Below are 15,482 nucleotides of genomic sequence, written 5' to 3' on the forward strand. Positions count from 1 at the left end.
GCTTTCTTTCTTCTTCCTTTCCTCTTCCTTTCCTCTTCCTTCCCTCTTCCTTCCCTCTTCCTTCCCTCTTCCTTTCTTCTTCCTTCCCTCTATCTTCCCTCTTCCTTTCTTCTTCCTTCCTTCTTACTTTCTTTTCTTCTTCATGTCCTCTTCCTTCTTCCTTTCCTCTTCCTTTCCTCTCTCCCCTATTTCTTTCCTTCTTTCCCCCTCTATTTACTTCTCTCTTTCTTTTTCCCTTCCCCCCTTTCCCCCCTTTCCCCTTTCCCCCCTTTCCCCCCTTTCCCCTTTCCCCCCTTTCCCCCTTTCCCACCTTTCCCACCTTTCCCCCCTTTCCCACCTTTCCCCCCTTTCCCACCTTTCCCCCCTTTCCCCTTTCCCCCCTTTCCCCCCTTTCCCCCTTTCCCCTTTCCCCCCTTTCCCCTTCCCCTTTTCCCCCCTTCCCCCTTTTCCCCCTTTCCCCTTTCCCCCCTTTCCCCTTTCCCCCCTTTCCCCTTTCCCCCCTTTCCCCTTTCCCCCTTTCCCCCCTTTCCCCTTTCCCCTTTCCCCCTTCCCCCTTTCCCCCTTCCCCCTTTCCCACCTTTCCCCCCTTTCCCACCTTTCCCACCTTTCCCCCCTTTCCCACCTTTCCCCCCTTTCCCCTTTCCCACCTTTCCCCCCTTTCCCCTTTCCCACCTTTCCCCCCTTCCCCCTTTCCCTTTTCCCCCCTTCCCCCTTTCCCTTTTCCCCCCTTCCCCCTTTCCCCCCTTTCCCCTTTCCCCCCTTCCCCCTTTCCCCTTTCCCCCTTTCCCCCTTCCCCCCTTCCCCTTTCCCCTTCCCCTTTCCCCTTCCCTTTCCCTTTCCTTTCACTCCCCCTTTCCCTTTCCTTTCACTCCCCCTTTCCCTTTCCTTCCCCTCCCCCTTTCCCTTTCCTTCCCCTTCCCCCTCCCCCTTTCCTTTTCCCTTTCCCTTTCCTTCCCCTTCCCTTTCCTTCCCTCCCCTCTACTTACTTCTCTCTTTCTTTTTCCCTTTCCTTCCCTCCCCTCTACTTACTTCTCTCTTTCTTTTTCCCTTCCCTCCCCTCTACTAACTTCTCTCTTTCTTTTTCCCTTCCCTCCCCTCTACTAACTTCTCTCTTTCTTTTTCCCTTCCCTTCCCTTTCCTATTCTTTCCTTCCTTCCTTCTCGAGTGGCAGGAAAGAAAATTGCTTGTTTCTACCATTAGCACAGTCAGTGTTGATGGGGGGATTTCTCCTGCACTTCTGTTGTGTTCTGTCGACAAGGAAGGTTCCCAGCCAGCAGAACACAACAGCTGGCGGTAATCACATGAAAAAAATCTGACTGAAGTCTATCGATGGAGCCTGCCCATAGATGGATCGAAGCGGAGAGAAGGAAGGGTGAAAAGAAGGATGGGAGAAGAGAATGAATTACAGCTGGCCATAGATGGATCAAATCTCAGCCGGTTCAGCATGGACCGGTTGAGACTCGATCCATCTGTGGTTGGCTTTAATTCATTCTCTTCCCCCATCCTGCTTTCCTTTATTCCCTCTTTTCACCCATCCTTCCCTCCGCTTCCTTCCTCTCTCCCCTATTCCTTATGTTCTTCCCTTTTTTCTCCCTTCCTTCCTTCTTTTATTCCTTCATCTTTAGGCTTTATGCACAGTAGGCTCTTCTCAATGCCTTTTTCCTGAGAGGAGAAAAGCAGCATTAGAAACATGCCTAAAGCCACATTTTTTAAACACATTTAGGTGCATTTAGATGTGTTCAGGCATGTCAAATATTTGGGATTTCATTGGCCAGAATATTAATTTATTATGGCCATTGAAATGAATGGACGCTCAAGCACTAAACACGCCTAGGTATGTTTAGATGCATTTAGGCATGTTGGGGTTTTTTTTTCCTGCCGAAAAGCTCCTACCCTGAATGTGATTTTGGGACATTCATCTTTCTACCCCTAAACACCCCCTGCCTCTCAATGCCTGTGATCACCTATGTTGGCATGGACACATAGGGCAACACAGAAGGGCTTTAGAGGCAGAAAAACAAAAAGTCAACTTCCTTCTTTTCTCATTCCCTCTCTTTAGCCTTACTTCTTTCCTTCCCAATCTGTGACATTCTTTGTTTCTTGTAAGAAGAGTTGAAATTGAAGCGCCACACCACTGTTAACCACTTCCTGACCGGCCGTTGTATATAAACGGCCGGATGGTGGCAGTGCAGGGGTGGGTGGCCGTTTATAAACAGCCTCCCCGCACCCTGCTTGTGCGCGCTCCCTGGGAGCGCGCAGCACCGCGATCCGGTGCCCGCTGTGTCCTCCGGACACAGTGGAACACCGATCGTCGGACGGGACCTCTGTACGAGGTCCCGATCCTGTGATCACTGATTGGCCAGTGATCACATGCAAAGTAGTAAGCAAGATGTCACTTGCGACATCATTGCTTACTACGTGTGAAATCTGTGAATGATCACAGAGGTCACATGGCACAAGGCCATTCACAACAGCCTTGTACCATGTGACAAGCTGTGACCAATCACAGCTCACTCAGTATTTCTCAATGACTGCAAGAATGCAGACAGAGAGAAAGAGAAATGACTGCTTTTACATCCTATATGGGTGTAAAAGCAATCAGTGTAAAAAAAAAAAAAAAATCTTCATCACCCCCCACAATTAGTAGTGTCACCATGGTGACACTGTACTGCTAGGGTGACAGTATGTAAAAAAAAAAAACATACAAATAAAAAATAATATAAAAATGTAAAAAAAAAAGTTTAAAAATTATCATTTTTGGTTATAAACTAATTTGGATTTTTTTTTTTTTTTACTAAAAAGATAACGGAATACATTTTGGCCAAGATTTATGATGAAATATTATTTATTTGCAAAATTGTATTAGAAAAACACTTTTTTTTAAATTTTTGGTAATTTTCATTTACATAGCAAAAAAAATAAAAATCCCAGCGGTGAACAAATACCACCAAAATAAAGCTTTATCTGTCTCAAAAAAATGGTAAAAAATTCATATGGGTACAGTGTTGCATGACCGCGCAATTGTCATTCAAAGTGTGATAGCGCTGAAAGCTGAAAATTGCCCTGGTCAGGAAGGGGGTGAAAGTGTCCGGACTGGAAGTGGTTAAGAGGTCCAGATGCAGCTTTAATCCATTAAAAGTCAGGGGGTATAAATTGAGATGTAGCCAACGTGTTTCAGGGGTCCAAGTGCCCCCTTCATCAGGGCTTGACTGGCAATAAGGTGAACACACCAGAAGTGAGCTAGACCTACAATGGTATTTATTCCACTGTGAATTAAAAGCAAAGGCCTAATCAGCAGCTTGTTTGTTTCTTTTCCTTTCTATTCCACTTTCTTTCACTCAAATTTTCATCCATCCTTCCCTGTCCCCTTTTTTACCTCATCCTTACATCTGTCTTTCGTGGCTTTCTTCTATCCACCCCCCTTTTCTTTTCCCTTCCCTGCCACCATCCCCACTTCACTCTTTTCCTGTCTTCCTCCCTTGTCCCTTCTTCTTCCTTCCCTTCCTCTCTCCTATCTGCCTCTTGCTCTATGTCTCTTCCTCTTTCCCTCTCCCTTTCAGCCTTTTCTTTGGACCTTTCTCTCTCTCATGCTTTCTCTCCTGCTGTTCGTCTCATTGGGTTCTTGGTGTTCATATATTTTCTATTGTCTCTTTGTGCCTTTAGTGTTAAAATGTAGAAATGGACAGATGTTTACACCATTGCATAATCTTTCTGCTTATTTGTCAGCTTGATCATTGTATCCAACCAGCAGTGATTACAAAAGATGTGTGTATGGTCTTTTATTCTCGTGATGCCAAAATCTCCCCACCTCGGTCCCTGCGCAGTCTCTTTGGCAGCGGATATTCAAAGACTCCTGACTGGTGAGGACTTGTATATGTGATTTTTTTATTTTTTTTTTAATATTGTTGTCCCCAATGTTCATTCACAGGAAAGATAATACTACCATAAATTAGGCATGCACCAAAATATCCGTGGCTGAAACGTTTTGGACGAAAACACCCCTTTCGGCCCTCGGCCGTAATCAATAAAAGCACCGATACAGCTGCAGAAAAAACCCCACCCCTTGCCGGCGCCCGCCCTTCACCGTCGCTGCCGCCACTGGCCGCCACTCGGTAATTCTCAGCCTTACCTGCGAAACCATCAAACGATCCCGGCGCTGGGCATAGAGATGAGTGAGGGAAAGATGGTCTCCACTCAGCTCTATGCCCTTGGAGGACCGGAGCGATGTCACTTCCGGCCATTTTTTTTTTTCTTAATGCACTAGATCAATGCTTTTTTTGATCCAATGCTTTACATTGCAGAGGAGATATGTGGGGTCTAAAGAGGACCTGTCACTAATTATTTCTATCACAAGGGATGCATGCACTTCTTGTGATAAGAATAAAAGTGATTAAACATTTTTTTAAAGGGACAGTGCAAAAAAAACAAAACAAAATCAAGTACATTTTTAAAGAGAGTTTAAAGTGCCCCTGTCCCCCCAAGCTCGCATGTAGTGGTGAACGCATACGTAAGCGATGCCCACATATATAAATGGTGTTCAAACCACAGATCGCGAACGTCACAGTAAGAGCAATAATTCTCACACTAGACCTCCTCTGTAACTTTACACTACTAACCTGTAGACATTTTTAAAGCATCACCCATGGAGATTTTTAAGTACCGCAGTTTTACGCCATTCCACAAGCGTGCGCAATTTTAAAGCATGACATGTTGGGTATCTATTTACTCACCGTATCATCCTCTTTCAAATTTACAAAAAAAGTGGGGTATATATTTTTTTTTTTTAATCAAAGTGTATTTTTTTCTAAAAAATATATATTCATTTTTAAAAACTGCGCACTTTGCTTCGGTTTTTGGCCAAGTGCATTTTGAATTTTCGGTTTCAGCACCAGAATTTTCATTTTGGTGCACCACTACCACAAACTGTTAAAATAAGGCACGACAATCACTCACACCCCGCTGAAATGGTACCAATTGAACCTCTTGATATCTGCGCTGAACATAGACTGTCATGTGCTTTTTTCTACAGTAACAGAGTAACTGGAATCTATGAACTGAGTTTGTGCAAAATGGCGGACACAGGAAGTCCTGGTAAGAACATTTTTTATGTACTGATATCTTTGTATACAGCGTTCATATAGCTCATGTGATTCTTGGGCACTTCTATTTAACTTGATTTGAGAGTGCAAGATGCCACCCTTCCCAATCTATTGAATTAGGAGCTGTATTGACTTAAGGATAAGTACAGTAAGTTTCACTTCACTGGTGAACCATGTGAAGAGTAAAGCTGGGTACACACGGTCTGAATATCGGCCGGTTCAGCAGGAATCGGCCGACATTTGGACCATATGTACAGCTGTCCTTCAGACAGAAGCTGGTCTAAGGACCGGCTTTTGTCAAAGGGACATGTTGAAAAACTAGCATCCGATCAGCACTCACAGCCAATGGCTGCAGGCTCTGATTAGTGTATTCTGGAGGGGGAGGATCTGTGCGTAAATTGACCCTCATACCAAGCTGCTTGCTGTGGGGGGCACCCGACAGGAGGAGCCAGGAGAGCCTACGGGTGACCCGAGAAGAGGAGGGTCCAGGCTGCCCTGTGCAAAACCACAGCACATAGCAGGTAAGTATAGACATGTTTGTAAAAAAAAATGAACTATTACAATCACTTTAAGGCTGGCCATACATTAACCAATTCAATAACGGGCACTTTTACCACCTTCCTGCCCAGATCAATTTTCAGCTTTCAGCGCTGTCGCACTTTGAATGATAATTGTGCGGTCGTGCAACACTGTACCCAAACTAAATTTTTTGAATTTTGTTTACACAACTAGAGCTTTCTTTTTGGTGGTTTTGATCACCACTGGGTTTTATTTTTTTGTTAAATTTATAGAAAAAAAATACGCAAATTGTGAAAGAAAAACATTTTTCCTTCGTTTCTGTTAAAAAAAAAGTTTGCAAATAAATAATTGTTCTTTATAAATTCAGGCCAAAATGTTCTCTGCTTCATTTCTTTGGTGAAAATAACCCAAATCAGTGTGTGTTATTTAGTCTGTAGGAAAGTTATAGAGTTCACAAACTATTGTATCTATCTGAAAATCGATCAATCCCGGTGTACTGACGGCCTGTCTCATTTCTCCCGGCCCAAAAATGTCAGGACAGTATAGATATCCCCCAAATTACCCCTTTTTGGAAAGTAGACAGTCTGAGATATTTAGAAATAGGTAAGACGGGTTTTTTGAAGTTGTCATTTTTTGTCATAATTTTGTGGAAAATTAAGAAGTTAAAAAAAAAATTAACTTTTTTTTTTTTTTACATTCTGTCACCAGTGCGGTACAGCGTCGTCATATAACTGGTGTGGTGGTGACCAGGGACACTGCTGACAGTATGAAAAAAAATGCTTTTTTATAAAATGTTTTACATTTTTTTTCTTTTTTTTTTTCCTGATTGTTTGTTTTTTCTAATATACTGTGACCAGAGTAATATAATGTTACCACGTTAACATTGTACTACTCTGGGGAAGTGATCAGTGGTTTTTTTTTTTGTTTTTCTGTTTTTTTTACACATTATGATTGTTTATGGCAATGAATTTCATTGCTATAAGCAAGCATTTTACTGAATGATATTGATTATTTGTTTTGTTGTGATTAGCTGTAATTGGCCACAGCTAATCACAAGACACAGATGGACTGTGATTGGCCCAGTCCTTACCATGTGATCACTGTGACCAATCACAGCTAGCAACACAATTGTATACAATGAATGGCATGAAAGGAAGCCATCCATTGTTTACAATTGTCATGTGACCTGCTGTGATTGATCACAGCAGTCACACGGTACCAGCAACAAGCTAGTACACAGATCAGTCATCGGCTGTGTCTTGTCCCGCCACAGCGCGTACGAGACAGCGATCCAGGAAGATGTCATATGAGGGTTACTGTCAGGGCTCCCGGTAAGACCAGAGATGTGTGAACTGACACAGGGAAATGCAGGCTCAAGTATGGTGTAACAATATAATTTGTTAAAGGTTATACACAAATATAAAACGCACAATATAACTAAACCAAACCTCCAACTGATAACGGAATGAACACAGACAAGAGCAGTCAGGGCTGGTGAGGTGGAGTGGTCAGGCAGGCCGGGTCAGGAACCAATCGGGCAGACAAGACACATAGGAGCAGGCAGAAGAGTGGTCAGGAATAGCCGAGGTCAGGACAGGCGGAGTTCGTTCAGAGTCAGGATCAAAGCAGAAACAGGATCAGGCAGGAAGCAGACAGGATGCAGGTACAGGGGCTCATGGGAAACATACACCAAGGCACTGACTGCAGGTCTGGCCATTCCTTAAATACACCTCCTGCAATCAGCCTCAGGTGACACTGTACTGCTAGGGTGACAGTATGTAAAAAAATAATAATATAAAAAAAAAATGTTTAGAAATTATAATTTTGGTTATAAACTAATTTGGGCTATTTTTTTTTTTTTTTACTAAAAAGATAACGGAATAAATTTTGGCCAAGATTTATGATGAAATACTATTTATTTGCAAAATTTTATAAGAAAAACACTTTTTTTAATTTACATAGCAAAAAAAATAAAAATCCCAGTGGTAAATAAATATCACCAAAATAAAGCTTTATCTGTCTCAAAAAATGCTAAAAAATTAATATGGGTACAGTGTTGCATGACCGCGCAATTGTCATTCAAAGTGTGATAGTACTGAAAGCTGAAAATTGGCCTGGACAGGAAGGGGGTAAAAGTGTCCGGACTGGAAGTGGTTAAAAATATGATTCCTAAATATATTGACATATATTTGAAATACTACAATTTTGCCCATATTCAATATATATATATACTGCATGTTGAAATGTGTTTTTATTACAAAATATATGAAAAATATTTTTAAAAATACATTTCAAATATACTGTATGTCTTTAAAAATTACAAATATATATGCATTTACAAATATATGTAAAAATATATGTTAAAATTACTTTTTTATATGTTAACACAAATCTGAAGAATATATTTTAAAAATATATATTTTTAAAAATATATATATCTTTTTAAATATATTCTTCAGATTTTTTTAATATGTAAAGTCGGTTTAACATATATTTTTTACATATATTTGTAAATGCATTGAAAAAATGTAGATTTGTATTTTTATATTTCAATATTTTTATTGAAAAACTGTAGAAAGTAGATACAGAGAAAAGGAAACATAGCCCACCTACATGGTTAGTTGTGGTGAACAAACAGATTCATAGAATATATAGGCACATAAGAATGATGTTGTAAACATAGATTCGTATTTTTAACTTCCGCCCGGCCTTTGGCCGAATGGTGGCCAGCAAAAACACTCACCTTTCCGGGTGGATGCCATATGGCGTCCTTTTCGACATGCGCAGTTTGTGCGCCTGCAGAGCCGCGTAGCGGCGCTATCTGTACACGGCCGATGACAGATCTGAGTACCGGCTCCGTTGCTGGTACCATGTGACCTGCTGTGACCAATCACTGCAGGTCACATGACAGTTGTATACAATGGATGGCTTCATTCATGCCATCCATTGTATACTAGTGCGTCTAGCTGTGAATGGTCACAGCGATCACATGCACAAGCTGGGCCAATCACAGCCCAGCTGTGTCATGTGATTAGCCGTGGCCAAATCACAGCTAAGCACAAAAACAAAAAAAAAACCCTGAATGAATCGATGTCATTCAGTTAAATGCTTGCTTATAGCAAAGTAATTCTTTGCTATAAGCAAATTGTGTAAAAAAAAAAATACTGATCACTTCCCCAAAGTAGTACAATGTTACTATGGTAACATTGTACTAATTTGGTCATAGTGAAATATGAAAAAAAAATCTTAAAAAAAAGAAACAAAATGTAATAAACAATTTGGGGTTTTTCACCAAAGACATGGAGCAGATAACATCTCGGCCTAAATTTATGAAGAACAATTATTTATTTGCAAACTTTTATAACAGAAACAAAGAAAACATGTTTTGTTTTTTAAATTTTTGGTCTTTTTTTGTTAATTTAGCAAAAAATAAAAACCCCAGCGGTGATTAAATACCACCAAAAGAAAGCTCTAGTTGTGTGAAGAAAATGATAACATTTTAGTTTGGGTACAGTGTTGTATGACCGCACAATTGTCATTCAAAGTGTGAGAGCTTTGAGACCTGAAAACTGGCCTGGGCAGGAAGGGGGTAAAAGTGCCCTGTATAGAAGAGGTTAAAGACATACAGTATATATGACATGTATTTTTAAAAATATTTTTCATATATCTTGTAATAAAAACGCATTTCAACATGCAGTGTATGTGTGTGTGTGTGTGTGTGTATATATATATATTGAAATGTATTGAATATGGCCAAAATTGTGGTATTTCAAATATATGTTAATATATTTAGGAAGCATATTTTTAAAATCTATTTTTCTTCAATGTGGGTTGTGTATGCTGACTGCTACATAATGCTCATGATTAAGCCCTGCTGTGGGTGAAACATGTCTGGGGCATGATTTGGGTGTGAGTGAACGGTGTTCTCTTATTGCAATAAAGCTTGGCTGGAGTTGAATGTCTTCAGTGTGTGACCCATTATTTAGATGTTGGGGTATCAAATTAGCTTGGGATTTTATTTAGCTTTACTGTTCTTTCTATTAGGAATGCAGCGAAGGAGAAGGAAAATTTTGGACACTTCAGTGGCCTATGTCCGTGGAGAGGAGAACCTGGCTGGGTGGAGACCTCGAGGTGACAGTTTGATTTTGGAACACCAGTGGGAGCTAGAGAAAATGGAGCAGCTCCACGAGGTAGGACAGTTGGAATTTAGTCGTGTGTTTTATTTTTGTTTTTTTCATTCAATGGTCCAAAAACATTTACCATATGAAAGCACTGGTGGATCTCTGTTTACATACAAAACTATGCATGATTAATTCTTTGGTGACCTGACATCATTGTAGCCTATATGCCAAGACCAAATTTAGCAGTGACAGTGTATGCCAATTAAATTGATTATAACTCTGTGACTAAGTTGCCTGTGTAAATAATTTATATATTTTTAAAACTTATAACCAAGGTACACTGTTGTAATAGAAGCACAAAAACACTGAGCCCTATTTTTTTAGTTTACGTTGACAAGTGGACAACATTTTTACATTTTGAATTATTTTATAATTTTTTTATACTATATTTGTATAAAGCTATCACAGTATTAAACAGAGGCACACTGCCATCTACAGGCTGCAGTGGCCTCCGCAAGTTGAAACTTTTATGATCAGGAACCAGTCTAATTGGTTCCTGTTCATCCGTGAGACCAAAACTGTCAATGACAGCTAGGCTTGTAATATGACTCTTTGAAAAATTTTAGCAGAACCTCAGAAATTAGGTTTTGTGTTATCTTTGAAACAAAAGTTTTTTGAAGTGCGGCTTGCTACAATCATTGCAATATAGGTAGTAGATGTCTATCATCCTAGCCAGGGTTTCCATTTTATCCCAAAATTTGGATGTCCTTATATATGAGTCCTAAGTGCTGTGATTGGTAGGTTATAAGATGATAAACTGTAGCGGATTATAGAACAAGTCATGTAAATCTTCAGTATTTACTATAGACGGCACTTGGCTTTAACCACTTCAAGTCCAGACACTTTTACCCCCTTCCTGTCCCGGCCAATTTTCAGCTTTCAGCTCTATCACACTTTGAATGACAATTGCGCGGTCATGCAACACTGTACCCATAAATTAAATTTTTAGCATTTTTTTTGATTTTTTGGTGTTTATTCACCACTGAGATTTTTATTTTTTTGCAATATAAATGACAAAGTCCAAAAATTTAAAAAAAAAAGTTTTTCTTATAAAATTTAGCAAATCTTTCTTCATAAATCTTGGACAAAATGCTATCTTTTTTTGTAAGAAAACAGCCCAAATTAGTTTATAACCAAAAATTATAATTTTTCTAAATTTTTTTTTTTACTTTTTTTTTTTTATATATATATTATTTATGCGATTTTTTTTAACATACTGTCACCCTAGTAGTACAGTGTCACCATAGTGACACTGTACTACCTGTGGGGGGTGATACAGATTTTTTTTCTTTTTTTACACTGGTTGCTTTTACACCCATAAAGGCTGTAAAAGCAATCATTTCTCCTTCTCTCTGGCTGCATTCTTGCAGCCATTGAGAAATACTGTGAGAGCTCTGATTGGTCACAGCTTGTCACATGGTATAAGGTTGTTGTGACTAGCCTTGTACCATGTGACCTCTGTGATCATTCACAGATTTCACACGTAGTAAGCAATGATGTCAGGAGGTGACATCTTGTTTACTACTATTCATGTGATCACTGATTGGCCAATGATCGGGACCTCACACAGAGGTCCCATACAGCGATCTGTGTTCTACTGTGTCCGGAGGACACGGTGGGCACCGATCGCGGTGCCAAGGAGCACGCACAGGCAATGGATGCGGGGGGACGTTTAGAAACGGCAGCGCTTCCGTCCGGCCATTTATCTACATGGGCCGAACGGGAAGTGGTTAAACTCCGTCCTGTATCTCAATACCGTCATTTATATTTTATCTTTTTTTAGAAGAAAGGTTCGGTTTGTCCGTGTTACTAACACTTTTTAATTTCTAGAGGTTTAGCACAATAGTTTATAAAGTTTAGTAACTTGTATGTTTTCAGGCTGGTGAAAGAGCTACAGGATCCAGCTAGATTTCTCAAATGCCTGTGGGGGTCGTCCCTTTTATGTTTGTATAATATTCTTGTCCTTCCTCTAAGGTGGAGAAAACTCGGCACCTACTCCTGCTCAGAGAGAAGCTTGGAGACAGCATCCCCAAATCCCTGAGTGAGTCCATCTCACCAAGCCTCAGTAGCGGGACCCTCAGCACCTCCACCAGCATCTCCTCTCAAATCTCCACCACCACCTTTGAAAGTGCCGTCACCCCCAGCGAGAGCAGCGGATACGACTCCACCGATGTTGAGAGTCTGGTGGATCGAGAAAAAGAGCTGGCCAGCAAGGTGATTTTTTTTTATCAGTCTTTTAATTGTAGTCCATTTATGGAATCTCCTCTTGAACCTCCTGGCAGTTTGGAGATAAGAACAGCCGCAGTGTACAGTGTTTTCCACTTCCTGTAATGGAGTGTTCTTTTGTCCTGCATGTTGTTGGGCAAGCAGGTTATATTTCCTAACAGTGCATAGGGGAACTAGACATGCTGGGTATCGGCTTCACTCATAGATGGGAGGGCATGAAGGAAACCAAAGACCACCGACCCCTCACCTTTTCCACCTCTATTTAAATTTTACTGCTTTTCTAGGAAAGAGGGTCTTTATGGGCTGCTGCTCTGTTCTTTAGGCTGGAGTTGGTCTTTAACCACTTCAATACCAGGCACTGATACCCCCTTCCTGCCCAGGTCAATTTTCAGCTTTCAGTGCTGTCGCACTTTGAATGACAATTGTGCGGTCATGCAACACTGTACCCATATGAAATTTTTATCATTTCTTTCACACAAATAGAGCTTTCTTTTGGTGGTATTTAATCACCACTGAGGTTTTTTTTTTTGCTTTTTTTTTGCTAAATAAAACAAAAAACACCTGAAATGTTTGTAAAAAAACGCACTGTTATAAAATTTAGCAAATAAATAAAATTTCTTAATTTAGATCAAAATGTATTCATTTCTTTTGTGAAAATAATAATAAAAATTGAATTTGTGGTTTTTTTTTCAAATCTTTCTATTTTTTTCTTATTTTTTATTAAATTTTTTCTTTTTTTTACCATTTTATTTTTCAGCACACTGTGACCAAAGCAATACAATGTTACTATAGTAACATTGAACTACTCTTGGCAAGTGACCAGGATTTTTTTTTTTTTTTAACACATGATTTCTAATACAAATGTATTTCATTGATATTTGCAATCATTGTTACTGAATGAAGCTGATTCATTCAGTCTTTTGTTGTGATTAGCTGTGATTGGGCAACGTTGATCACATGATACAGATGGGCTGTGATTGGCCCTGTCTGTATCATATGACTGCCTTGACCAGTCACAGCTAACAACACAATTGTATACAATGGATGGCATGACAGGAAGCCATCCATTGTATACAATTGACATGTGATCTGCTGTGATGTGTCACAGCGGTCACATGACACTGGCAACGGGCCAGTGTAGTGATCTGCCATCAGCTGTGTCCCATGGACACGTCCGGTGACAGTGCCGCAGCGCGATCCGCGGCTGCGTGAGGGGCTCGTTTCGACAGGAGGTCATATGACGCATAGTCACAACGGCGAGTATCCCGCCCTGCCATCAATTTGCTATAGGTCAGACGGGAAAGTGTTAGAAATGAAAACTTTACAGAGAGATTTTTTTGAGTATTGCCATTGTAATACCGGTGTGCCTTCCTGTCCTGCAGTGTCTGAGGCTACTCACTCATACATTTAACCAGGAGCTGACTGCGGTGTGCAACAGCATTAGTGATTGTAAGGTAAGTGGAACACTGACCTTTCTACCCTATATTTGATGAATACTTCATGAGACACACTGTGCCGAGTACAGACCTCAATTCTGTGATTTCATAAATAGTCAGACATTTATTTACTCTCAAGCGCAACACAAGGGTTCTGTCCATTGCAGCCTATTTTCAGTATCTAAGTAGAAACTAATAAAAGTATATAGTATATAGGACTTAAAGTATATGTAAAGTTGAAACATTTTCGTTTTGCACAGAGTAGGAAAGGCTTAAAAGACTCAGGTTAGTTTTCTGTGTCTGATTGGGAGATTCCCTTCACTTCCTGTCTTACTGACGCAACAGGAAGAGGAAATATATTGAAAGTGAAGGAAATCCCCTTTTAGAGGACTCTCACTCTAACAAGTGTCCCAATTGATTAGAATTTCATTCTGTTCCTGTCCTGGTGGATCTCCCATCACTTTCTGTCCCAGTGACAAATAAAGGGATTAAATCTACCCAGCAGGGACACAGACAGTTCAACCCCCTCACCACTCAATCCAAACTAAAAATAAAAGTTTGGGCTTTAGATACACTTTAATGGCTTGCTATGGATGACAACATATTTTTACCGGCTTTGCTGAACCAGCATCCGGAGTGAGCATACCAATTACCCTCCAGGATCTCTCCGATATTATCAGTCCAGTACACAGTTCAACAGTAGCAAGGCACCCTTTGAAATTCCAAAAGGCATTGCCTATGTAAGAGTCTAAATAGAATAAAATATGGACTTAGTACATTTTTCTTTTGGCACTTTCCACCTTGCGCAACCAGTCCCCACTCCAGCAAATGCCTTTGTCCAGCACTCTTGGGGAAGCTAGCTTAGCCACTTCATGTCCGTACACTTTCACCCCCTTCCTGCCCAGGCCAATTTTCAGCTCTCAGAGCTATCACACATTGAATGACAATTACGCAGTCATGCAGTCAAGTCTGACAAGGGGCACCAGAAGGGGAGGATCGTGGTTACTTCATGTAATTTTATTGCACAGAGCAGGCACGTATAACATGTTTAATATAAAAAATATATATATATACTTTACAACCACTTTAAGACCTGACAGAAAACACCTACGAAGATCCAGTGGTGCACACCTTTTTCCTACTTCCTGCAATACAAACCTGTCAGACCTTCTAACCCCTCACCACTCAATCCTAGTGTACAGTGTAGTGTATATGTTTGGGCTTCAGATATACGTCAGCAGCTTGCTCAGGGATTACAGCAGATTTTAACATTTTTTAACCAATATTAATCCTCTTTCATAAACCCTACTATCTAGAGATGGGTAACCACACATTTCTTTTGCTACTGTGAAAGACAATTTTAATTCTCATTGTGCTGCATGCAGATGTTTTGCTTTGATCCTTATAAATCAATCTTGGTTTTCCAGCTGTCCGATATTTCCCCAATTGGACGTGACCCATCTGTCTCAAGCTTCAGCAGCGCCACCCTGACACCCTCCTCCACCTGTCCATCCCTGGCAGATTCCAGATGCAGCTCTGTGGATCAGAAGTGAGTGTACTCTCTACTTCACTGGTTCATTGGGATTTATTGATCATAGGGGGTTATTTACTAAAACTGGAGAGTGCAAAATCTGGTGCAGCTCTGCATAGAAACCAATCAGCTTTCAAGTTTTATTGCCGAAGCTTAATTGAACAAGCTGAAGTTACACGTTGATTGGCTGCCATGCACAGCTGCATCAGATTCTGAGTGCACCAGTTTTAGTAAATCTTCCCCATAGCGTCTGCGGGATGGGCTGTTCTTGCTGCTTGTAACAGCCAATCAGAGCGTTTATTTTCATGAGACCTGTTTTTCTTGATCGGGTTGGTACAGGTTAATAAAAGGTAGAATCTGATTGGTTTCAGTAGGCAATATGACCAGCTGTTTGCACATTTGTGTAAGTGTTGCCTCCTTTTATTTCAGAACCCCGGAAGCCAACTCCCGTGCCTCCAGCCCATGCACAGAATTCGAACAATTCCAGTTG

General features: G+C 40.6%; 1 protein-coding gene across 1 annotated transcript in view; it reads left to right on the forward strand.

Moving 5' to 3' along the window:
• KIF1B (kinesin family member 1B) overlaps positions 1–15,482 on the forward strand; it is a gene marked incomplete at its 5' end in the record, with an annotated part of 216,621 nt that overhangs the window by 180,585 nt on the left and 20,554 nt on the right. The window contains 7 exons of the mRNA XM_089659005.1: positions 3,727–3,860; positions 5,030–5,091; positions 9,663–9,808; positions 11,774–12,013; positions 13,408–13,479; positions 14,889–15,010; positions 15,422–15,482. The exon at positions 15,422–15,482 is cut by the window's right edge and continues 89 nt beyond it. Of these exons, the coding sequence (XP_089515131.1) occupies positions 3,727–3,860; positions 5,030–5,091; positions 9,663–9,808; positions 11,774–12,013; positions 13,408–13,479; positions 14,889–15,010; positions 15,422–15,482 (837 nt within the window). The remainder of the gene's footprint in view (positions 1–3,726; positions 3,861–5,029; positions 5,092–9,662; positions 9,809–11,773; positions 12,014–13,407; positions 13,480–14,888; positions 15,011–15,421) is intronic.

Source organism: Staurois parvus, unplaced genomic scaffold, assembly GCF_062004578.1.
Source record: "Staurois parvus isolate SC_StPar_1 unplaced genomic scaffold, SC_StPar_1.0 ptg001122l, whole genome shotgun sequence".
In the NCBI taxonomy this organism is placed as follows: Eukaryota; Metazoa; Chordata; class Amphibia; order Anura; family Ranidae; genus Staurois; species Staurois parvus.